Genomic DNA, 25,814 nt, shown 5'->3' on the forward strand with positions numbered 1-25,814 from the left:
CGGCTAGTGTTCCTTTCTTGTCTTGCTGTGTAGAAGGCTAGGATAAAACCAACTGCTTTTTACTTCGAATTAATTCCAGCTTTCTGCTTCTGCCATGGTCTTTTTGTCACATCAAGTCAGTGAAACAAAGTTAGCCAAACCAACTCCACCCTTTGTCCTGCTGATTTGTTGTTGAGGAAGATGAGGATTTGTGCTGTGCTCTCGGAGCCAATGAAGAATGAGGCGTGAGTTTGGTTGCTTCAGACAAACTATTTTTTACAGCAGTTGTCCACACTTGCTAGTATTTCCACTAGCGGTGCTAATGCTAGAGGCCCTCGTGCAAACAGACCGCACGCTTCCACGGGCATCTAGAGCAACACATCGGTAAAATTGCATGTCTCGCTGCAGGTTTACAAAGTAGTAGCCAGAGCCCCATCCTTTCCCACACCCTTTTCCTTTCTGTCTCTCTCCGCATGAAATGCTGTTGACCGTGGCAGGGAACTAAAATGCCCAGTGTAGTTGTGACCATACTGTCTTGGTTCAGACTGTGCTTGATCAATAGAAAGCACTGTTTAATCTGGTACCAAACGTAGTATGCCAAAGTTTTTTTCTGGGGGGTGTGTGTGTGTGTGTGTGTGTTTGTTTTTGTTTGTTTGTTTTTAAGTGATGGGAATCTTTAAGCATCTTCACAATTTGTTTTCATGAAATATACATAATTAATATGTATTTTTTCTTTGCCAGCCCTGGTAAGTATGTATAGCATAGAATAAAACCAGATGAAATTAGTTCCCTGTCTTCTCCAGGTGGTATTCACAGGAGGGGTTTTAGATGGAGGGGTTAGACTGACTGACCTCAAGGTCACCCTTTTCTGTACTATGCCAGAAGTAGAACTGGACACACATTGGAGAGCTCTGTAGCCAGAGGCCGTGGGAAACTTAAGTGTTACAGCTCTTCAACACCTTTCTGACCATCTGAAGGTGATGGAATACAGGAACTAGACCCTGCAAGTGTATCAGACACTGTTGCACGCTATTCAATACTTCAGTATAGTCTCCTTGGTTGGCTTCATCCACTGATGGGTGTCCTACTTAGTGTCTGGTTAAAAGAAAATAAACGGGATATATATTACAATCAGTAGGAAATAGCTACCCTAAGCATATAATGCATCTTTTAAAAGAATTAATATGTTTTGTTAATGTCTCTTCTGTGAACCAAACTAATTTTTTGTGTTCAGCAATATATGACAAACAGTTCTAACTTTAGAGCTTCTGTGTTTCTGAAACACTTTGATTTGTGTAGTCAGTATTCATGGTGCTCAGTATATTGTTCGTTGCTTCATCCACATTATGCTTTTTTTTTCTTCTTTTTAAATGGCTAGCTGAAACTCCTGACCTGGAACAAAGAGTGATAGATGCCTCGCAGTTGCTCTTCGTTCTGGATAAATAATCATTCAGGCATAATTACGTGCATCTCTCAGTACTCATGAATACCTACTGCCTGCTTGAATAGCTGGGAGGGAATATACACTGCCCTTACAAATCCTTCAGAATAATCTTCTGCTTGTATTGTGTTTGGGAAAAAAAATAAACCAAAACAAACCAAACCAAAACCAAACAGAAAAACACCCAAACAAAAAAATCAGAAATCCAGAAAATTTTATTTTCTGTTTGCTGACTTCGTTCTCTTCATTTGGTCAGCTGCTCAACAGGCTAATTACTGTGAAAATTGACATGTAAGAGTAAGTATCCCGAGTTACTCTCGAAGAATAAAAAAAATTACTGGAAGTAGGGTATGCACCGTAAGTGGTGTCTAACCTAATGGAACTTGCAGGGAATTTTGTCATTTGAGTTTCTTGTGTCACTTAGTGGGTCATAATATGAGAAACAGGTCAGTTTTATAATCATCGGCTTTTTGCTTTAGTGGCTCTACATGGAAATGAAGCTTTGAGAGGTGTCTTTTTCTGAAAATGATGTGCAGTATGTTCTTGGAGGTTCAGTTCTAGGCATTATGAACAGATGCTTCTGAACTAATCTCAAATGTCACAATTCATGCATAAACCCTGGGGGATTAACAGTATGAGGATTCCCTGAAAGTATTCCTGGAGGTTTAGCTTAAAACTCTCTCCCAGGGAAGCGTCCCACCTACTAACTTGACAATACTTCCAGGCCTTCCCAAAGGCCTTCTCTCTAATGCTGATCCAAATAAGGCCAGAGGAGGGATGACAAAAGCAATAAATTGCAAAGCAGTGCAGCTTTGAGATGGCAAGTAAAAATCATGTGGCCTCGAAAAGTTGCAGTGGTCCTTACAGAAGTGAAACCATGTGATTTCACTGTCTCATGGAGAGTAATCAACATCTGGTGGAGGAACAATCACAGCTCTGTAATTATGATTGAGTGTAATAGGAAAAATGCAGATGATTTAAAAAGTTAATTTCCTTTCTAGAAAATGCTCACCTTTCTATTTAAAATATTTCAATGACTATTTAGAAAAGCTTTTATTTAAAAATAAACAAAAATAGTAATGATTGAGAAATTCACCACTGTACAAAAATAGAGGTGCTTCTGATGGATGCTTCAATAAACTCTGTAACTCTAGAAGAATTGACAGCTATGTTTTTCAACATATTAACAATTGTTCTCTCGCTTGTAATATAAATAACATGTTGGGGTCAGATGAAAAAAAATCAGAGAAAAGATTTCCTTAAGCCACTGTTAGAATGAGTTCCTGTCTAAACAGAAGATAAGGGAGGGAGTTTTGCTGCGGCTCTCTTCCATCTACACAGATTTTTTTGCGATGAGGTTATAATATATGTTAACGTTATGCTGACATGGACAGCTCCAGCCAATAGGTTAAAATTGTTTGGTAGTTTGTCTTTTTGACAGATCTTGTCTCCATGTCTAGCTATTTATGTGACCTTCCAACTTTGATATTTTCCTTGCCAGTGCATGTCCTAAATGGCTCCCTTCTACATACCGGCCCCGCTTTGTTCTTAGAGACTGCCAAGGCAGCCCGTGCTTTGCTGACTGCGGGGAGGCCCGCTGGGTCCTCGTCGGTGTTAAATGCTGCATTAGTCTGATGAGTGTTAAATTGATTATTCAATTCTTGAACATGTTTTGTTAAATTAATGTTTTAAGCTAGTTTTAAAAATTCAGTTTCTTGCAGGTAGGGGCGTGGCAATATGATACAAAACATATATTTCCCATTATTTTCCCTTTATAATTTAGTACATGGTATGATTCATAAAAACCTAGGCCAAAGCTAGGCCTGTTCTGCATGGTAGATGAACAAAACTGCAGAATAAAATTCCTGTTTCTGGAATAAGTCTGCTAAATATCACTTGTGCGAACTTTTCTCCTGTGTTCGGTAACACTTAGGATTTGTTATTCAGCCTTACAAGAAAGTGTTTACATGCGTGCATATATATAAATTGTTTCTTCCCTAGCATTTCATCCTGTTATATCTCTGTGTGTGTGGTTTTGTGTGTGTTAATTTAATCGAAGCATTATAAATAGCAGCGCGGTTGATTTTCACAAGGAAAGAGGTTTATTAAAAAAAAATCTTATGCTGGTGAATGATTTTCACAGGCCAGTCAGAAAGCGCCCGCAGCTGTATAGTACCAGTGCAGTTGCTATGCAGTCCGTTAGTAACTCTCAACTCTAGAAGAGGTGTGGTGTATTTAAAAGCACTTGCATTATGATACTGAGGTTTAAAGAAACTTGAGTTGCAGGCAATATAAACCAATTCTTTCTAGAGTTTTGAACAAGTCTCTAAACAGAATCTAAAACAAGGGGCAGAGCGAAGATGGCAACCCTGATATACTGAGTCTGAATGGGTGGCAGCAATAAACTAACTTATATCCTTGGTGGTACTTGAGAGACTTGAAAATAAATGAGACTCATCCCAGGAAACAGGTATCTAAATTGGTTTTAAACCTAATATCAGCTAGAAATAGAATAGGACAACCTACAGGGTTTTTTTAACATATTCTGCTTGTGATAGATAAGGAAGGAGAGACTTAGGTGTTAGGACACTGTCTGGTGCTTGCGTCAAAGGTTCACAATTGCCTGTGGTGTCCCCTTGGACAAGTCACCTAGAGAACATGCAACTGGGCTCCCGCAATGTGTCTCCGCTGGAGAAGAGGCCAGACTAACAGAACTGTAATAAGGAGCAAGTTTGGCTCCCCAGACTAAAAGTCAACCTTCCAGTGAAATACCTGCCCACTTACCAGTTTTGAAAAGTGTACAATTTTGTTGCTCAGCAGTGGAAATAAGTCACAACATTGCTATATGATGTCATACGCATCCCCCTACATTTTTTCAGGCCTATTGAAGGCAGTAAAAAAGAAATTTATGTGCAAACTGTGTCCCTTCTTGTGGAAAGCAAAATGGGAGGAAGCTTGAAAATAGTTGGCTTGTTCAACGGATTTATGATGCTTGCAGGTGGCAGCAGGTCGTCATTCTGTGGAGCCAGGATCCACAGACTTTTGACTGTTATCTGTAACGTCATGGGGTGTTTTCAGGGACTGAATCAATCTTATGAGAAAATAATGCATAGTATTTTTACAGTCACAGAACTGGCATTTTAGGGTTTTCATTTATTTGTTTGTTTATTGTTAATGAGCTTAAGATTGAATTAGGGTGGGTGATTAATAAACACTGATCTTTTTAATAAAAAATCTTACGAAGATCTTCATAATGCTTTAATGATTGCAAAGGAAGGTGATTAATTTTGCTTAACTTACACTCTACCAACTTTGTGGCAGGATCTTTTTTCTTTTTTTTTTTTTTTAATATTTTTTTCCTTTGCTTGCCTGATATAAATTATTTTTAATCCACATCTTTTTGTGTCTTTCTGGGCAGGCACAGGTCCCTGGTTCTTCAGGTTAGGGTTCTGTCTGTGCATAGTGTGGCTTACCTCTGGCTTGCACATGCAGCTTCCTTTCAGAACAAAACCTTCTGGAGTCAAGAAAGGGTTCGCGTCCTGATTTTGTCCTGCCATAGAGATAGTCATAACACCTAGTGTGCAATACCTCTGTATTTGAGCTGGTAAGAAAAAGAGAAGCTTGTCAAATAATTCTCATTCTTTTAAAGAAAAGAAGTAGTAGTTGAAAAGAACTGAAAAGTCATGCTTTCTCACATGGCGTTTCATAGAAGCCAGGAGGAGATTGGATTTTGTCATGTCTTGTACTATAGTGTAGATATCCCATTTTGCCTTTACATCTCCAGTATTTGTGTCAACCTGTGAAAAGGTTGGTGAGTCTTGTTCTCATAGACTTTCTTTTTAAATTACTCTTATTTGCTTGCAGCTAACTTAAGGACTTGTCTAATTGTTGCTGCCTTGATATTTCCTAATGGCCAAGAAGTCACTGTTGGCAGAAGACATTTACATAGGTGTTTGCCTGCTTCTGATGCTTTGTACAGTCAGAAAAGTGCAATCATAAGCAGCTGAGAAGTGTAGAGATAGAAGATAGAGCACTGCATTATTTTAGTAGTTTATTGTCTGCCTCTTTGAATGCCACCATCACCTTAGGAGGAAGAACTACGTCTATCTTAACTCTTAACCAGCTGATAGACAGCACAGAAAGATAATAGTGTAGAAATTGCCTTATTCAGGACTAGTGAGTGTCTGAATGTACTACAGAGGAGTGGAGCCAGGTTCAATTTTTGGCCTGTGGAAAAGGGTGGCTCGAAGAAGTCCTTAATTTGAAGTAGTGCAAATTAGTGAGATGGTTTTTTTGTGGGGAAGGAAGAGCTGTTTTTTACTACATAACTCCTTCTTCACGGCTGGTTTTATGTCAAGAAAAGCAAAATCAGAAAAAATAAAAACTCTTGTAACTACTGTCTGACAGTACTAACCGTCTGAATCGGTTCCCTGGTCCCAGATGGGACAGGAGCGAATGGGCTGCTCCCACAGCACGACCTGTTTAGCACCAGCCATTCTTTTGCTATCCCTGCCTGGATCAGGGGGAGCCGTGCGTTGTTCCAAATAAGATGTTACACCTAGTCCTGCCTGCTGAAGGCTTTGCTGCACGGCTGCCCTGCCAGCTTTGTAGGCATGTCGCCAGCACGTCACGTTTGATCAGAATGAAAGTCGCTCCAGAGTATGTCTAATCAGGCGGGGCTTCAGAAAAACTTGAAGGCTATAAAGCTGACCTCCGGAGTCTGTATTGTTGCCGTTGGGAACAAAGAAGAAAAGTGTGTAGCGCTTTGAGGTCTGCTACTCTGTGTCATAATAACCATTTAAACAAAAAGTAAGAAAGGAAGGATATGAGTAGAAGAAAAGAAAATGCCATCTGGACTTAAACTGCTTGTATCCAGATATCATCTGGATGTACAGTGTAAGTTTATCAGGTTAATTTAATTCTGTATTTGGAAGTCTGGCTGGATGTTGGAAATTTTGTCTTGAAATTGCAGGAAGGATAATATTAGATGTTTTATCCTTAACTTACAGTAGTACATACATTAAGGATTGTGTTATATCACTTTTAATTGTTTATATTAAACTAGCATGTGGTAGCCAGGTCTGGATTTTGATTTGTGTTAGGCACTTTATGCATATTTGGTGGAGACAGCATCTACCCTGAGGAGCTCTTGATGTAACTGGGAAGCCAAAGGGGCTGAAGAAGTGAAGTGTTTGGTGGTGGTTAGTCAGGAGAAGAGCTCAAGTCTCTGTTCACAGGGGTGACTTTGCCCTGCGGTTATGGGAAAAAGCTTCTGGGCAGATACTTTGTAATAATGATGGTGGTATGAAAAACACAAGACAGTCTAGGTGTCTTAATTTATGGACTGCACTGTAAATAATTCATTAGTAACAGTGTTTCTGTTTACAATGTCTGTAATAAAAATGGGAAGTCTGTCTGCTTCAGTTTGTAAGACAATTGTTACTCATAAGTTGTCAGGCTCGCTCCTGGCCTGCTCCAGTTGAAACAGCAGTGGTGATGATGGGAACTCTGCCCTCCTCTTCTTAACAGGGGAGACCATATTGATTCCCAGTCTTATCCATCGTGGTAGCTTTTGTTCATGCCCAATTTAGCATTTGTATAGTTGCTGCTTTCAAATATTTGAGAGGATTTTAAAACACCTGCTCAATATCTGTATTGTGTTCTGTCAGATGCCATTTCAGCTTTGCTCATGCTGTCACCTGAGGGTGAGAGACTTTGTGGAGGTACAGCTAACGGAGATCTGTGCTCTGGGAAGAAATGTTACTGAAATCTGTTCTCGATTATCCCAAGAGGTTTGTGAACTGAGCAGGTGACATCTTTAACCATGAAATTCATCAAACCCTTGAAAACCGAATAGTCTGTTAAGGTTTTTGGTAAAATGAAACTTCTTTGATGGTAAGTCTTTATTTGCCTGTAAAGTAGCTCTGGGACACTGGCAATTCCCAATGACCAGTTTCTAGATATAAAGGTCTTCTCAGATGGTAAGATAGTGAGAAAACAGAATGGGCAGTGCAGATGATCACGGGTGTTTCAGTTAAAATCTTCCCTGAAGGCAGCAGACTTTGCTGTGTAAAGCTCCTGCAGTGCTTTGTGATCTAGGTCTCTACAAGAATTTCCACCTTAGTGGAATTATGGGCACTTAGAAAACAGGAAAAGCAATGACTACATTATAGCTAGTCAAATAGAAGGGATGTGTGCAGCTTTGACTTTCTTGGAATGAAGACACTGCAGTTGGCACTAGTTTTTAAATGGCATTGTTTTCAAAATCAACTATAGGATGTCAAAAATATATCTGGGCTTCTTCATGAAGTTTCAGTAGCAATGGATCTGTCAGTTTGGTTGTGTTTCAGGTGCTTGAATATTAGCTGTTGAGACTAACATAAACAGCAGTCACATTTCAAGCTTCCCAATATATTGTGTTCACACAATGCTTCACTGAATATGTACAAAAAACTTGAGGGATACGCAGTCTTTTTTTTTTTTTTTTTCCCCCTTGTGCAATCCTTGATCATTTTACCCAGATGGGCAGCAAGGTTTCTTAAATTTAGGATTTGGTCGTGACTTGAAGTATTGGACATTTGTCTGCAGGACAATTCAATAAGACAAAATACCTTGGTATTCTACAGGTCCAGAAGGATTAATATGGATGGATCTTCGATCAGCTGCTTTAAAAACTGTAGTTTTGTTGTCTAAATGTCTAATATCTTTAGTTTAAATTATTTGAAAGAAAAGGTACCCCCCAGCTCTAAATTGTCATAATTCAAAATTAGTGGAGAGTTTGAGAGAAGCCATGTTTGGGTAGCCACTGAAAGTGGTGCAGAAAATGTAACTTGGTTGCCAGTGACTACCTGTTTTTCTGGCTACAAATATTCACAGCCATCCTATTTCTACCTTATTTCTTCAGCTATATTTAGCCTTTACAGGTTTTGCTGGTCCTCCTGGAATTCATTTTGCTTCCGTTCTGGGAAGTTGGGTAAATCTTTACTTAAATTTCATCAGAACAGACCAGGATAATGGCAGATATCAAAGTTATTAGAGCCTGTATCCCAAAGCAGCTATACAGTTGCTCTGTTCTCTAGAGACTTCGTTAATTGAGATAATGCCCCTTTTCTTCCTCCTCTCCTTCCCTCTCCCTGAGTAATTTTCTCCAAAGGAGTGATGCATTCCCTGGTGGCTTACCAGAAATCATTGTTCTTGGGAGCAGGGTCTTTGTTCTCATAGGATAAAAAAAAGGTAAATAAATCTTATGTTTATAGACCATAAAGAGAAATTACCATCTACTTTGACTCTAGGCCTTCTTCACAATGCTAAACTTAGTGGAAAAAAAGAGAGTCCAAATCTTTCTCCTTCCTTTATTGGGTGCATTATACTTTGGGGATGGGGGGGATTGTTACGTTCTTTCTGTTGCTACCCAGTAATGAGGAATATAAATTGTGGTGATATGGTATCACAAGAAGAAATCAGCGGACAGTTTCCTTCGAATGCTACAGTTCAACTTCCAGAACATGCCTAGTTTCATCAGATAAAGTAAGAGGGCATTCAGTGTCAGAATGCAAATCATTCTCATTCTAATTCACAGTGGGCTTGACATGTTTCTTGCTAGGAGCATTTCTTTGGGCTGGCCCAAGAGGTTTTGACCTCTGTTTGTTACATAGCAGGCTGTCTGGGTAGAGAGAGATGTTATCGGACCACAGCAAATACAAAATAGCATCTTCACTTTTTGATAGGTTATTGTTAAATTGTTAAAAATATTTGCTGCTAGTGCCATCTCTCCTGTCTTTCTTTTCTGCTTCTGAAGACCATCTTTGAACAGATCAATTGAGTTGTTACTGGACCTTTAAAAATGCTTGTATTAGGCTGTCTTCTGTAGCTTATCTTTCAGGTTTTAAGCAAGTGACATGGATGAATATGTCCAAACCAGCTGGCTTTCTTTAGTAACTGATAAATGTCTAGCAAGAGCAGGAAAAAGTTTACAGTTGATACACATTCTTTGTAGCAACGCTATAGGCTCAGCCCTCAGAATGCAGGTAAGCCAGATGATGTTAGCAACACTTCATGCATATCACAGTATTGGATAGGCAAACACAAAGAATTTTCAACAAATGCTTTACATCTTACCACAGAACCTTTGAAAGAAACAAGCTTTCATTAGGTGAATAAGCGAGCATCACATGCTGGAATGCAGATCCTTTTCAGTTCTTATGCTCACCTGATTTCCTCTGCAATCCTCCCATTGAGCCTGAAAGGTGGGAAGAAATGCTAGATTCTGTCTCGGTTTAGGATTTTGCAATTTATCAGGGAAGGTTTTTTTACAGCATTGTTGTGTGAGTGATCAGGGACACTGGTTATGAAATGATTTGAGTGCAACCCTGAAAGCTTTTAGGGATGGCTCATTTGCTTGTAGCCGTCCCGATGAGGATTAGCATTTCTTACCTGCAAGCTACAGTACATTTAATAAACCACTGGATCAGTGGATTCTGCTGTGGAACTGTCAATGTTTGTTCTAGCAGATCTGTCTATATTGGAGTGTGCAAAGCCTCTGAGAGCACTACAGCAGGTCTGTCAGCCCTGGCTCCCCAGGAGCACACTTCTACGCACTTCTGCCTTTAATTTTGTGTTATTACCTCTTGCTGGTTTAAACTGTAGTGTCCTTTTCCCTCCTTGCTCTCCCTAAAGATAACAAGCTGACAGAGCTGATGACACTAGGAGCTGGGTGGAATGCAGGGAAACCAACCTTGTAATATAAGCATGCAGCAGGGCAATTACCTGAAACTGGGATCTGCAGATGCCGCTCTCGGTCTGAGGAAACCAGTCATTTCAGCCAGCGGGCTGGAGGTGAGGGCTGCCAGTGCAGGAGGCGGTTCATGTGCTTTATGGTTAGTGCTGGCCAGTGACCAACTTGTTCGGGCTCGAAGGAGCATTCTCCTTAGCTAGAGATGTGATTTATTTTTTTTTTAATGTCCCTGCTGTACCACTCTTAAACAGTGGTGGGGTTTTTTTTGTATTCTTATGTCTACACTTTAAGCATAGGTCATATCCCAGTGCCATGTATGTGCTTGCAGCTAGCCCTACCACCTTTGCTTTTGTAATCAGGCTGCAGATGTGCTTCATGATTGAACAACTTCTGCGCACCGCCGCTCCTCCTCCCAAAGGAGTCCAGCAGGCTTGCTTATGCAAGCTGTCATGCTGTCTTTTTTTTTTTTTTTTTCCAGAACCATGTGTGGGTTTGCTTTTGTGTGTATCCGGCTGGCTGTTCATGTCTGCATATAATAGGCTCTGTATATAAAAATGTTCCCCTGCACACAGCGGCGGAAACAGCTTCCTTAAACCCGACAAAACTGCCAGCGCTTGCAGCTCAAGCCACCATAAATTACACGATCCCGCTCCCACCTCGCTGAGGCTGTGCCTGCTGGCAGCGCACACACACACACGCTTGCTCGCTTTCCCCCTCTTGCAGTCAGAGATGATAGAAAGTCTTCTGGGGATTACTGCACATTTGTAGAGCAACAATGGAAAGCAGCACAGCACAAATATCTATTCTTCCTCACCCAGCATAACAAACGCTGCTTTGTTTCACATCTGGCCCTTTTTAATAGCTCAAAGCCAACAGCAGTAGCTGTTTAGCAGCTTATGGTAAATAAGGCTTTATTAAAACAACTTCCTTTTTCAAGTGTTTAATGACTAAAACAGCCTTTCGCCTGACATTTTATACCTTTTTTTCTTTAGTACCATATCTAGCAGGGGAAATAAAATAGTTTTCGTGGATAGGTATTAAACTTTTTTCCAGAGAATAATCTTTGAGAGCATCTTTGGAAATTCTCTTAGTGAAAAGCTGGCTTGGAGACCTTTCCCTGCGCGGTGAGGGATCTGGATGTACGGCTGCGGTCTGCGCCTGTGAGAGCCTACGTGCTGAGCTGCACCCAGCCTTGGCGCTACGGGTCTGTGTGTCGGAGCCTCGCCGGGCTGCAGGAGGGCACCGGCCTCATGCTGAAAAGGAGAATTAATGCAATTACATGCAATTAATAGTGTTCATCTGTGGGCACGACCGAGGCGCGTGTGCTGATAGTTCAAGAAACAACTTTTTAAAAGGTGTTTAATGTTAAGGAAAGCGTCAAGTGGAATTAGATGTTGTTTTGTCCCTGGACCGACACGTTTGACCACCAGGCCCGGGCCCCGAGGTAACTGATGTTCCTTAAATTTATCGTTTGGGGCGACAGGCTCCCGAGGGCCGCCGGGCTGTTTCTGACCCGCCGCCTCAGGGATACGCGCCTTCGGGCGATGGAACGCGGCTTTCTCGCCTGCTCGGCCCCGGCCCCGCGCTCCCTCAGGGCTGCGACGCGGGCCTGCGGCGCCCCCTGCCGGCGCGGCGGGGAGCGGGCCCGGCTCCCCCTCACGGCCCGGCCCGGCGCCCTCGCTTGGTGCTTCCCCCCGCTCAGCTGGGGCAGCTCTGCCGCGAGTCCCCTCGGCCCCGCGACCCTCCGCACACTGCAGACATGCAGGGAATTATTAGTTGTAGCTGACTGAATAAACACTATTAGCCAGCTTCGGTTCTGTGGCGGGGAAGAGGGGCGCTTGAAAACTGCCATGTTGAATTCCCGTCTAGGGAACAGTTTTCTTCTTTTCGTCCTCTCACTTACTCAGTGATGTTAAAAAAGGAGTTTCTTGACTGATGAGGGGTTTTCCTGTATCTTTTTTTCACGTCCTTCTTCCGTTGAGCGGTCCGAAGTGGCTTCAAAGTAGATCTTGTTACCTGTAGTAGCCGCAGCTCCCGCAGGGTGGCTGGCGGTGTGCCGGCCCTGGGGGGACGGAAACCCAGCCTGGCCCGGTGCTGCCGGCCCCCCAGCGCCTCACAGCCACTGCTTCCCTGCCTCGCCTGTCTCCTTGGAAGGTCTGCCTTCTCTGCTCTTCTCTCTTTCAGGGGGAAAGGTAATTTGCTAAAAACTTGATTTCTCCAGAAAATCTTGATTGCTCAGGTGAGGGGGGTGGTCAGGCTTGGTGGGGCTGTGGGGCCTGCACCAGCCTCGGCCGGGCGGTGGGGAACGTGCTTCCAGTGAGCTCTGCTCTGCTTCTGTCTTTGCCCGCCAGTGAGGGAAGAAAGCCTGGGAGAGGGGAAGAAGAGCAAAAAGCACAGTGTGAGGGGTCTCCCTCAACTTGGGGAGAAGGTCAGTGCTGGTGATTCGTGTCTCCCTTGGCCGCAGGTGAGCAGGTTTCTGTGGTCCATTGGTCCCAGCGTGGCCAGAGCTCTTACTGTGGATGGTAGCCCTGGCCGTGAGGAGAGCTTGCCCCAGAGCAGAACTGAAACCACACTTACTTTCAAACTGCAGTATGTTTTTAGATATGTCAGTGTTTTGAAGCAGTGCTGAGGTGTTTGATTATTTTTTTTCAAACTTTTTTTTTAGGAGGCTGTTTAGGCTGCCTAAGGAATTGGTAGGGCCCGTGTTTTACTAAATTGCTCTTCTTAAGCACGTTTCTGTAAGTCCAGTTTCTGATACAATAACTGCAAATTCCTAACTTGAACTTTCAGCCAACACAGAGTGTAGCAGAAGCTTGTGAAACTCTCTTTCTTATAGCCACTACATAATTTCTTTTTTCAGTATTGAAGAGAGTTTTGTTGTAATCGTTTAAGAAAAAACATTCAGTGTGTTCAGGGTTAAAAAAAAAAAGTCTAACAGGTCGATACATCTGTTCCTTTAAAAAAACACGTTCTCCATTTTTGAGGCATCATAAATATGTAAATGAGGGTTCTTTAATTACTGCCTAGGGCTATAAACTCGCATGCTAGAGGGGAGGGAAGAAGGAAGGCAAAGAATAATTCACATAATTTTTTTTTTTTTTTTTTTTTTTTTTAAGAGCGAGAGATTGGGTCTTTACCTCAGAAAAGACAGCAGAAGAATGGGCCTTTTTATTGCTGAATTACCAGAAGGTGCTTGGAGCACTTCTTTTTTTGTTTATCTTTTTGGATGGAGTTAGCATATAAAGCAGTATAGCATACGACCTTTCTGCCTAATGTGTGCACCAAACAGGGGATTTGTTATGAAGCACCGGGTAAAATTCCCTTCTCTATCCCACTCTGCCAGTACCCTTAATCCCGATCAGCAACATCCCCTGCTGTCTCTTGAGCTGCCTGCAGCACCTGAATCTTAGCATGGTTTCTAGTTCAGGTACACCAGAGGCTAGTGAGGGACCCTGCAAAGTCATTTTCACTTGTGACCCGATAAACGCTTGGCACTTAACCGAATAGAAGTCTGCTCTTATTCAGCCCTGCTGGCCTTTCTGTATCTTAAGCACCATTATTTTCAAGTAAAGTGATCTTGCTGCTACTTTTAAAACAGCTTGAGATCGACAGAAAGGGCATTTTTTTAAAATTACAGCATGAAGATGTGCACGTCAGAACCAGACCAGTGTACAGCAGTACCTGTGCGGTAGGTATAGTTACTGGAAATTTAATTCTGCTGGTATTTTTTCAAGGCAAAACGGTCTGGTGTCAACATTTTTATTCTGCCTTGGTGAAATTTCAGATCCATATGATAATTCTCACTTCCCACATTTAATCTTTTAATTCTTGCTGAGGCCTATGAAAGAATAATTTCCCGATAATAATGGTTTCCCACTAATGAGCTCTGCATTTTTGATAGCAGAAATGACTTAGAGACGGTGTGCTAACTGAAAAAAATTATTCTATTTGATGCTCTTATGGTGTATCTGAGAGAAAGGTAAAAATGAGTCTTGTGGGGGTGAGGTAAGATATTTCAAGTACAATGTGTTAATGTCATTGTACGTGGTGAGGCTTCATATGTACAATTTTGGCTGTTGAGTGCATGCAACAAACGTTTACTGCCCTGGGGGAATTAGTAGACTGAGGGGCTTCTCTTGACCAGAAGAGAATAAATGAGCTTGGGCTGGTTAAAGTAGCAAACCGGTGTCGATAAAGGGGTGGTGGGTGTCCGTCCGTGCAGTGAGGGGGAAGAGGTGGAGGTGAGAACAAATGAAGTTGAGGATGGAAGTGAACATACTTCTAGCTACTAGGGGAAGGGTGAGAGTCAGAAAGTGCTTTTCAGTGGAAGCCATTGGATGTTAAAAGCAGAACTATTTTTGAGACTGAATTTGATGAGTTTATGACAGAAATTGTATGGCATATCTGTGTTAGCAGAGCAGGGGACTGCACTCCCAGTCCTGCCTTCAGTCCTGCTCAGTCGTGCAAGTTCGTTCTCTGTGCTTTGCCCTCGGCTTTTCCAAATGGGCTTTGAGAAGCTATGCTGTGTGGGAGAAGTGACAATTTGGACAAGTACAATAGTAAGCTGTGGTTCAGGTGCCCGATAGTAACATTTGATTTTGTTTACGGTTAACTAGAAGGCAGAGCATTAGGGTTGTGTTATATGTACAGTTCGTAAATCAACGTGCGGGATAGTTTGTTGGCCTGAGTGACAGTACATGAATGCAAGTCGTTGTCATGTAAAATCTCTCTGCAGTCTCCCAGCCCTGAAACATGTTTGCCAGTAACACCAGAGGCAGCTCCTGATGCCACTAGCCATGAGCCTGAGTGCTGGTGTATCTGGCTGTGCTTGAGAATTGTGTTTTCTGGCAGTATAGGGTATGTCTATGTATCTCTTGCTTGGGACAGACAGCCTTTTCAGCTTGGCTCCCAGTTTCTCTATGTGGCTGTATGGCACTGAGGAGGTTAAATAGGTAATGCCGAAATAGACAAAAACTCTGTCACAAAGTCGACCAGAAATACGGTATTTTGCATACTGGTTCATTAAGCAAAAATATCCTGACTTTTTTTTTTTTTTTTTAAGCAGCCTCAGTTTGCCTTTCTTCAAGTATTTCAACAAAAATTTATGTGCATGAATACATTTGTGTTTGTTTTCAGCGTGCCCTTCTCCATCTGTCCTGATGCTCAATTAAAATGCAGATAATGTGTCCCAGCTTGTAAGATGGATCACTGCTGAAGTGGTGTCATCTCTGGGCTAGCTTATCTCTTGATAAATACCTCTGCTGTCCACTGAGAGATTAAACTTCATGACTACTGAGGTCTGTTTGGGGGTCTTACAGGCAGATAAGACCGTGTTACTTGCTTTTAATAAAATCTATCAATTTACGCTTGCTAAAGGACCTTTGGATGGTATTTGCTATGGAGAAGGTGGCAGTGGCATAATCAAACGATAATACTTGTATGTGAAACAGGCTTTTCCATTTCATAAGTATTATAATTTATTGACAGGAGTGCTTTATTGAACCCTCTTGTGTCTAGAGTGTGGAGATGAGGAGTTTGAGCTGCTGTTGTAAGACCTCATTTAGCTGTCTAGCAGAAAAGATTTCTTTCCCCGAGTCTAATCCGGCAGGAGCCATGGAAGAACATTATCAGCTAGGTACAGAAATCTCAGGCGGCTTGGGTATGTGGGATGCACGCGGATGCTGTGGTCTGGAGTCTGTCTTGCCATGACAGCCATGCAGTCAGGGTTCCCACCATGGGGAACACTCTTCTCCTTCTGGGGGTTGAGTGTGGGCAGTGCTGGACTTGTTAGAGGTACTTTAACTGAAGAGATGTTGAGTTGTGTAGTAGGAGTGGTGAGCGGCCAGCTTCTCTAACTGAACAACTATCTGAAAAATTTGCTGTCTCTTATGTGTTTGTAGGGAGTGGAAGAGAGTTTTGTTATGAAAAGCTCTCAGAATAACAAACTGCTCAATGCCACTTAAGAGATTCATGAGGGAGAGGCTTCTGTGTGAGTCCAGGACCTTACTTGTACTCGTATAAAGTTTTATATAAATACAGCATTTGGGTATGTATTTCTGAATCCATGCCCACTCCCTGTTCGTGAGTGTGAGGATACAACTCCTTAGACTGTACCGCTCTGTCGCAGTAGAAGGATATGAGAATATGTAGGCAAAGACTGTTTTCATGTTCCAATGCGCAGTATCTATGGTTTCATTTCCATTTTAGATGCCATGAAAGTGATTAAAACAGCAGAGTATACATATGTATGTGTGAAACAACTCTGTGCCCCTGAGAGGTGAATTCTAGAAAAAAGCACTTAAAACTGCTCAGCTTATTAAGTACAGGCTGGAGTCTCATGCAGTTCTACTTAAAACATAAATAAGTAGAAGTCATGGTGCAGACCGTTTGGTAGTATGAATTATGGACTGAAACTGTTAATTAGCTGTTGGCTTCCATCTTTATGATCTGCTGTTCTGCCACTATAGGAAAACTGGCAAGGCCAGAGAAGGGGGTAATGGGTGGAAGGGGCACAGTGAAATGCACAGCGTGCCCACACCAGGAGGCTTACTTACGCTTACTTGTGCTTTTAGTGTCTTGCACTTGGTCCAAGTTTGAGTGGCGTTTTCGCCATTCCTGCCTTTCAGATCAGTAGAGCTGTTTGTGCTATGGCTAACTCCTTACCCCAGTCTGAACGCAGGGATAAGGGAGAGGTAAATGGCGAATTCGGCATGATGTGTGCGTGTTGATTTAACACCTACCGTTTCCCTGTCTTGCAGGCATTGTTTTTGATTCCAGACACATACTGTTATCTTGACAAAGAGCTGCTTATGTGTGATCATGGAGTATGATGTAAAGCATGGCTCTGAAAAAGAGTTAACGAATACACAGAGCAGGGCTCGTCTTGATGGCACCAGTGTGTACCAAGCTGTATCCACAAACATAACTCAGCATGATGAGCATCAGTGGTGGGCTTAGGGGGCTGTGGATTTGCTCTTTAGGTCATCATAACGTGTTGCTAGTTTTCATTTGATGATTTTATACAGCTGTAGCAACATGAATTAAAACTCTTAACACCACTCTGTGTCTTCCATTTTCTAGATACTTTTTTTTTTAAAGTCACAGGGATGTTTTAATTTGCCTGAAGTGACACAGTTTGTTAGAGATGGGCCTAAAGAGTGCAGGACATATTTTTCCAGAAGTAACAAGTAGTTTGTTCAGCTATAGATACCTTAAAGGGCACACTTTTTCTAGAAGGCAAGAACTGCTCAGGCCTTTGGTCTGAACATTAGTCCTCTTCCATATATACTAGGTTGTGAATCTGGAATTGCTAGTCATTATGAAAGTCTTGTTGAGTTGTGAATCCCAGTTGTTCCCTCACTGTCTTCTCAGTCATTTCAAGGGCTCATTAAATAGACCTGCTAGTTGTAGGAGAGTCCAAAGTATACCTGTTGCTTTTGTTTGCAATGCAGAAATCCAGAGTCTTTGTAACACACATTTTGTGTTATTTTTGGCCGTATAATTCCCTGTCATATCTGATTCATTTAATATTTATGGGAGGTATTTTCTCTTAGAGGAAGATTAGGAAGAATCCCCATGCCCTTGTCCTTGCAAAAGCCTGACTGTCATTGTTGTTTGGATTATTACTATTTTATCTCACAAAGTGCTCAGGGTTTTCTTGCAATTGGCTCTGCTCAATTGTTTAGGTGGTAGAAGTGCATGGACTGTGCTCAGTGATCTTTACTGTCCTTCTTGTCTTGCAGATCGAGGGATTTTAATGGCTTTCAGGTAGAAGAAAGTGGAGACAATCAAAATGAATTCTATGGACAGGCACATACAGCAGACCAATGACCGGCTGCAGTGCATAAAACAGGTAAGCTGAAGGTGGAGATCACTGCTGCCAGACCCGCATTGTGTATTGTCTGGCAGGGTATGCTGTGCATTGTGGTTACCTGTTGCTTAATGAATATGCTTGCATTTTAGAGGGGAGAGTGGTAGGAATGAGACATTGAAAATCTCATTGAAGATAATATCTGCTGCAAGACCTGGTGTATAAACCTCAAAAGCCAAACTTTCCCTTTCACCTTTCTAAGAAATCTTCAGCCTGGAGACTCAACAAATCTGTCTCAGCTGAAAGCAGAGTGCTGCTAGTCCTGCTAGTTCTGCCCTGAAGGTGTCACAGCGGGCAGCCATCCTACTTGTGCTCTGAGCACAGCAATCTAAAATTTCGACAGGCCAGTTTTGATTCTAGTCCAGTGTCTGACCTGAGACCTGCACTGCCTGGAGACTCAGAACTTGGGCAGTTGGCATACCTCCAAGTGCTCAGGTTAATCAGTTTGCATGGAGATGTAAAAACTTCTGTTTGCAAGGTAATATTTTCAGAAGCACCTGTTTGTAAAGGTGAAGAGCCCTTATAATTCCCTAAAAAGCAGTGCAATCTAAGTCTCATTCACAGATTTCCGCCCTGTAACTGTGCTTTTACAACCAAGAAAAACTACAAAGGCAAGGATGGAATAAGTAGATGCCATCTTTCCCTGCTTCACCATTCTCAGTGAGCTTTGCTCTTTAGTGTTGCAGGCAGCATGTATCCTCCTCTCACATACATTCTTCTCCGCATACAAGTATCCTTAGAGAGAATTCACAGCAATGGTCCTTTGTGTAGAGGAGGTGAGCAAGAGAATGGTTTCTCATGTTGATGTTTCCTGGTTTTATCTGTAAACCAATGCATGCATGCTGCAAACAGGTTCATTCATGCAAGCTGCACACGGGTATTTTGAAGATTGGTTATCCCAGATGGGTCCATGAGATGAGCTCCAAAGTTCATCTCTTCAGAACTGGTTGAAATTTTCTGAATTACATTGGAAAACCAGAAAGACATTATGCCATGAAATAATGTTCCCAAATAATTTTTTTCCTGTTGTCTGAGCAGTTTTCTGCCAGTTCAGTCCACAGCATGTTCGGAGCCCAGAGTCCTGCTGTTTCAGTTTTATATTTGTATTAAGTTAAAAATCTACCTGCCTACTTTTGTTGTGGGTCATGTGCATATTGCTTCGTGAGGGAGTATAGCATTTCTCAGTTCATAGATTTCTTTGTGTTGTAGGCACAAGCACCCTAGATCAAAGGAACTGATAAAAAATAAGCATTGGGGGTGGTACTGGATCAGTCTAGATTTTTAAACTTATTTTATTTTCTTTTATCTACAACTTCTTCAAGAGGAGCAGCAGAGGGAAGGTGCTGATCTCCTCTCTCTGCTGACCAGTGACAGGACATGAGGAAATGGAATGAAGCTGCATCAGGGAAAGTTGAGACTGGACATTAGGAAAATGTTCTTCACTGAGAGGGATCACTGGAATAGGCTCCCCAGGGAAGTGGTTACAGCATCAAGCCTGTTGGAGTTCAAGGAGCATCTGGATGATGCTCTTAGTCACATGATGTAGGTAGTCCTGTGAGGAGCAGGGAGTTGGACTTTGATGATCCTTATGGGTCCCTTCCAACTTGAGATATTCTACAATTCTATGATTATCTGTTTCCATTCTCATAGTTTCAGCAGTCTCCATTATTATGTTTTATCATGTTTGCCTAGATATTAGTAGAAGTTTATATTTTCTAGAATATGTCGTAATGCAAAGAACAGAAAATATGTGTTTGTCTGCAAGTATGACCGTGCAGATGCTTTGAGGGATATAAAAAAAGAATAGAGTTCTATACCTAAACCACCTGACTTTTCTCGCCATATTTCCTTTATAAGAGAGGATTTCAGAATAAATCAAACAAAGCTAGTTTGTAGGTCAAGGAGCAGAAACAGGAATATGTCCCTGCAGAATTGCTGGTTATAATCCTGCCTTGATCTGTGATGGCTCTCTCTCTCTTTCATCGCTATGTGGTGAAACTTAATGTGTCTCATGGCCCTTTAGAGGCCTTAGGGAAATACAAATTTTGGGATTTCATCCCAGTTTCTTATGAACAACTATCTGATTCAGAAAAAACATGCCCTTGACTGGCACAAATTGGTGTCCTTTTTGGCCATCATAGCCCACAGGATGAAGAATGAAGTGACTTTGCAGAATGAAGTGACTTGCAGAACAATGTAGCCTTCCAGCTGTAAGAGCAGACTTTTAGATCAACTGGGGACAAACGGAGGATGCGGCTCAGTTCCTTTTTCTAGAGCTGTCGGCTTCTGTACATTGAGAATTTGTATTTTAATTAAATAAAAGAATATCAAATTATACTTACAGTATTAAAGATATATTTTTGCCTATGTAATGGGTACTCTGTCAGGTAAACCACTAACTTCATTTATACATAGTGTTGATTTACATATGCAGCTGGGATATTTCTTCAGTGATGAAGGCTGAGAGGAAGGGAGGAAGGTCAGACTTCGCCGCATTCATGGAGCATTCTCGGTTTTGTTTGATCCTGCCTGGAAGAAAGCTTGGGGTTTTCTGGTGAGCAGAAGCATGCTTGCATAGCTGCTCTCTTCTGTCAGACATGAATTCACAGTGCCTGCGCTCTGTATAGGCCCGAGTAGGAGAATAGGGATGCTTTCGTTTTCAACTCATGAAAATGCATAGTTAACGAAGACAGTGGTTGAACACCAAAAATATATAGCAGAAAGCTTTTTCGTGAAAGTGGAAATACTTGTAGTTTTGTTGGAGAGGAATGGCTGATTTAATTTTTGTTGTCGAAGAAGTTAGCATAGAGATTGCTCTTTACTTTTTCATAGTTCCAAAATCTTTTGCTGGTACCTTTGCTGTAGTGGAGAAAGAAGCAGAAACTGACTCTGACCAGCTTTTTGGAGGAGACTCACCTCGCTGTCACAGGGTCATAAATTTTCAGCTTGGAGACATTTACATTGTTCCTTGAGACGGGTCATTAGCTGGCAAAATTAACTTGGTACCACAAAGAATAATTTCCACTTCACCTATAGAGAGCCAAACTGCACACTGTTATGTTCACATTAGTTTTGGGAGCAAAGCAGTACCTTGCGTAGTCACATCAATGTATCATCACTGTTTTGGGGGATTAACTGCAGGGTCACACAAGGATCTGCCTGCCTTTTCTTCCCCAGTCTCCAGCCTTTTATCCTTTCTTCCCAGCCTGTGAATAAACAGTGCTGCTGTTCTCCTGAAGAGACGTGTGCTTTTGGGATGATGAACGCAGCAGTGGCATAGAAGGTGCACTGCAACAGGGGAAGGAAAACCATCCTTACTTGGCGCCCAGCATCTGCATGTTTTATAACCTTGCTGGCAGCTAGTGGCTCATGCAGCCAGACCTAGAGCTGTCTGCCGCCCTCCTTGCCCCTCACCCCAGGCCCTGAGAAATGCTATAAATGGTAATCCATGTGCGTCTTTAACTAGATCAGGTTTCAACACAGGGTCAAGACAGGCTTCTTTCTTCCCAGCTCTGTGACTTGTGAGACACCCACAATATCCTCACTGACTTCTGTTCCAGGATCAAGGTTGTGTTTTACCTTCATCTTTTTTAGCGCTTTAAAGCTACAAATCCAAAACTTGTATATGATCAGCTAGTTAGGAAATGAAGTGCGTGTGTGTTAAGAAGTGTTTCAGAATAGATGAAAGGGCAAACTGAAGAGGTGGCTGTGTATTTACGCTGGAAAAAACCCCAGACTTCTGTGGAAGGCTGGAACAGCTTGTGTGGTCTCTTTGTAGCTGATTCCCTCAGTATTTGTAAGTGTATGTGCTTTAAAATCAAACACAGTTCTTTTTGATGTACAGTGGAAAAAGCCAAAGTAACAGGCTTCCCTTAACACATGCAATTAGTTTGTCATGACACAGGAGACTCTTCAGGGTATGTTGAGGGAGGCTTGGATCTTCAGGGTGCAGGCGTTTTTCTTTTAATTCTTTGTCCGTACAAATAAAAACACAAAATGATTTTGTGCTCAGCGAAGGTCTGATAGCCCCTGAAAACTGCCCTATTCGAGGCTGCAGTAATAATCTGTTTATCTACAGAGTACTTATGGTTTGGGTGGCTCTGATGCACCGTCCACCATGGAGCTCCAGGGCAGCAGCGGCTGGCTCAGGCAGGCACAGGGCTGAATATGAGGGCTTCCCAGGGCCCAGGCGCAGCCTTCTGAAGGAGCCAGCTTGGCTCCCACTGCATAGGAAGTCCCAACAGAGAACTGACTGCTTTTCTTAAACCGTTCTTCATAACAGACCAGAGGTATGGCTTTAATCAAACACTGTCTATTATTTTCCTTATGTGATACAAGCAAATGTCAGGTAAAATCAGTGGGCTGCATGACATCTCCTCTCTACTCTCACCCTGATGGGTCCACTTTAAAAATTTAGAGCTATTTTAAATCTAGGGACCTCTGCCTTTTCTTGTCTTTATTTGCTGTCAGTCAATTTGTAAGGTTTCTATACATCTCTTCTGAATTTCTTGAAAAGAGGAAGATGGAGAAAAATCTTTATTTAAGTTACAAGGAAGCCACCCCTTTCGGAAGAGATGTGTGATACCTTCCTGCCATGCTGATGGTGGTTGTCGAGGTACATACTGAAGCTGTGCTGAAATTTTAGAAACAGGTTAAAAAGGGAAGTATGAAAAGGCTCTCTGGTGTCAAAAGTATTTGGTCGTAGTGGGAACAGAGAATGTTGTTTCTGCTGCTTGTGTCACGGTACATCAGGACGCAATGGGCAATATCATCAAATGATGCTGGATCACTTGGGGAACCCCACTTAATTGGAGGCATACATCACATTGCTGATTTCTAGAAACAGATTAGCATTTCTCCCCTCTTTCCTTCAAGAAAGCCTGCTGAATTGCTGCAGTTGCGATGCTTTATAATGCCTCCCCAGCCATTCAGAGAGATATGCTAAAAGTTGTAATTGCTGTGTGTTTTTGTTGATATTTTCTTGCTGAAATTGGAAACAAGCAGGCCCATTTCTTTCATCATTCAGCAACTGGGTTTTTGGTCGCTTGCAATTCAGAGGAAAATAGAATTCTTTGTTGTATATTTACATAACTGTTAGAATTTAAGCCCTGAAATGTATGAACTAATTCTTCTGCTCTTCAGTGTTATTGTTGCAGACTCATGTAAATGCTCAGCAGCCCTAAACATGTCATTTTTAATATATTTTGGACTGGTTAAAATGGGCTGGTTTGAAATTACAGCTGAAAAGGTTTTAATAAAGCTTAATGAAAATTTCTTTCTTGAAGAAATTTGAAAATTAGAAGTATTCTTATGAAGGGCACATTTATTTAGAATACATATTTTTTTGTTGTAGCCCATGTAAGTGTTACAGGGTTTTTTAGCAGCTATATGTGAAATAACATATAGCAGTAAGGCTAATGGTGAAAAAGACCTTTTTTTTTTTCCATGAAAAGATATTTGATGGACCTCAAGTATTACAGTTTATTGGTTGAATGGTCCATCAATACTGTCTTAGTAGCTATATTTTTTTGTTTGTTTTTTTTTCCTGAGACCCATAGCTGCAAATCCTTTGTCTGCTTTCATGCTCAGTCTGTTGGAATATTCCTCTGCTACAGTTAAGTATGTTTAGGAAAAACTGACAGCAGACCAGCTTTCCTGGCTCCTCTAGTCCATTTAGAGACTTGTCAATCAACATTCCTGCCCTGTTAGATCCTGCATCCTGGTATGGACTGCTCTGGCTCAGGCAGTGAAGCCACAAGGGAAACAGCAAAGAGGGAAAGTGCTAGAAGCACTTCTGGAAGGGAGGGGGAAGAGAGCACCTTCTTGATGCTTACAGCATTTGTCTGGTTTGTTTCTCTGAGGAGATTCCAGTGGGTGGAATATAACCCATCATCTTTTGAGGTGGGCTGGTAAAATTCGTGTGGGTACACTTCTTCCCAGTTCTGCTGCTTGTTTCACTGCAGCACCTGCCCTCGAGGGCTGGGATGTTACTATTCTTAACTGTTTTCAAAAAGGAAAATATGTATGTTTTAAACTTATATATAAAACTTCTAGTATCCATAGTATTTAGAAAAGAAATAATCTTTTCAATGCAACTAATTAATCTGGCCTATTGCTTAAAATTGCCTATTGTTAAATAAGGATGAACATGTGAAAATTCTAGAAATTTGTAAGTTGGATCCGTGGTGTCACCTCGGTGTCAGGTGAGCATAGGAAATCTTTTTTTGTCAGCAGCTGGGTCAAACTCTGTAGTGAGCATGTGAAATAGCTGGCAACGCGTCTCTAGATTCTGTCATGCCATTTCTGGCTCTTCCTTCATACGTATGTGGTTGCTACTTGAGTTCCTTCCGCATTAGTGCAACAGCAAATGCGTAGCAGGTATGACTTACACAGCATTTGCGCATAAGGACTGTTGTACTTGTTTGTAAAAGCAGAAGGTGTTTTTTAAAAAGTTGATTGAAATGGTGATAGTACTGTTAATATCAAGAGCCTTGAGCTGTGCAGACCTCTAGCATCATCTACTGAAGGAACACCACTCCTCACTGGTGGTGTTTGCTCCCTATTGCTTGTGTGCACTACGCAAGTAGAGCCATTAACGTCGTCCATAGGCATGTCACAAAGCATGAGCTGCAGACAGTTTTGTAAGCATGTGCAAATGAAAAAGATGTATGGGGAAGCATTTTTCCTTTTGACTTTGAAATATGTCAGTGACATCTAGCTGGCTGGTAGGACCCATGAGAATAGGTCATGTGAATTTTACATCTTCCACAGTGGTATCAGTTCACGTAGTGGTCATTTTAAATAGTCACCTTGAGATTTTATCTCTGCATAGATTTAGAGATTAAAATAATAAAGATTAAATCAGTTGATTAAAAGTGCTATAAAAAGCACAGTCAGTGAGTAAATTACTTCAACGAGTCAAAAAAATTAATTGGAAAACAAAATGAGTCCAACAAATGTGCTGCTGTTTCACCGAGTATATTGAAGACCATTGGTTATTTTTCAAAATCAGTGCATTTATTCTCCTGAAATTTAGAAAATGAATAAAGGTATTTATTTGAAATGCATTTTTTTAAAGTTGGTTCAGTACATAAGTCAGAGAAATTTGAGTTGGTGCTCCCCCCCCGCCACCCCCTCCTTGCCATCAACTCACTTTATACTCTTGGGTAGCATTATTTCTCTTTAAAAGATGCAATATTGACAGTAATCTTCCAGTAAAGAGATGTTGTAATACTTCATTAATGTCTTTAAAACATTAGCATTTAACATTTAGCATTTAACAGTAGCATTCTAAGGGAAAGGGCATGGCCACTGGTTTGAGAAAATTAACTCCTTGATATGTTGAGATATTTACGACTGAACCTACTAGCTGAAAATCATGAGGGCGTTAGAGAAGAAAGTTCCTGTATCGTTACTTTCTATTGGAATGATAAAGCTAAAGAAGGCCCAGCATAGTTGCTGTAATCACATATAGAGACACCTTATGCTAGCATGTTATGACAGGGTGATACTAATGGAAAATGGCTTGTTTCAGTTGCCAAGAAGAGTGAGTGAACTGGTTAGGCAAACTGATTTCATAATTCAGTTGAGCTGTAATTGCAAATTTAAAGGTAGATTGGAGCCTTGCATCACTGAGCATGGCCTTAGAGAAAGGACAAACAGTTGTACCTTTGTTTCTTGACTTTTTTTCCCATAAAATCACTCTTCATGAGTGATTAAGGAAATACAATTCAGAGCCCTCTGATTATTTTGCGTCTTTTGCAAACTGTACTGTTCTCAGTGCTCTCAGC

The 25,814-nt window shown here is 41.6% G+C and overlaps 1 protein-coding gene across 7 annotated transcripts in view; it reads left to right on the forward strand.

Annotated features, from left to right (window-relative positions):
- The window catches only part of ZMIZ1 (zinc finger MIZ-type containing 1), a 352,580-nt gene that overhangs the window by 176,575 nt on the left and 150,191 nt on the right, over window positions 1–25,814 (forward strand). For all 7 annotated transcript variants that reach the window (XM_063339621.1, XM_063339622.1, XM_063339620.1 and 4 more), the window contains one exon: window positions 17,897–18,006. In XM_063339621.1, the coding sequence (XP_063195691.1) occupies window positions 17,947–18,006 (60 nt within the window). In that variant the 5' untranslated portion in view covers window positions 17,897–17,946. The remainder of the gene's footprint in view (window positions 1–17,896; window positions 18,007–25,814) is intronic.

This window comes from Chroicocephalus ridibundus, chromosome 6, assembly GCF_963924245.1.
Source record: "Chroicocephalus ridibundus chromosome 6, bChrRid1.1, whole genome shotgun sequence".
NCBI classification, from domain to species: Eukaryota; Metazoa; Chordata; class Aves; order Charadriiformes; family Laridae; genus Chroicocephalus; species Chroicocephalus ridibundus.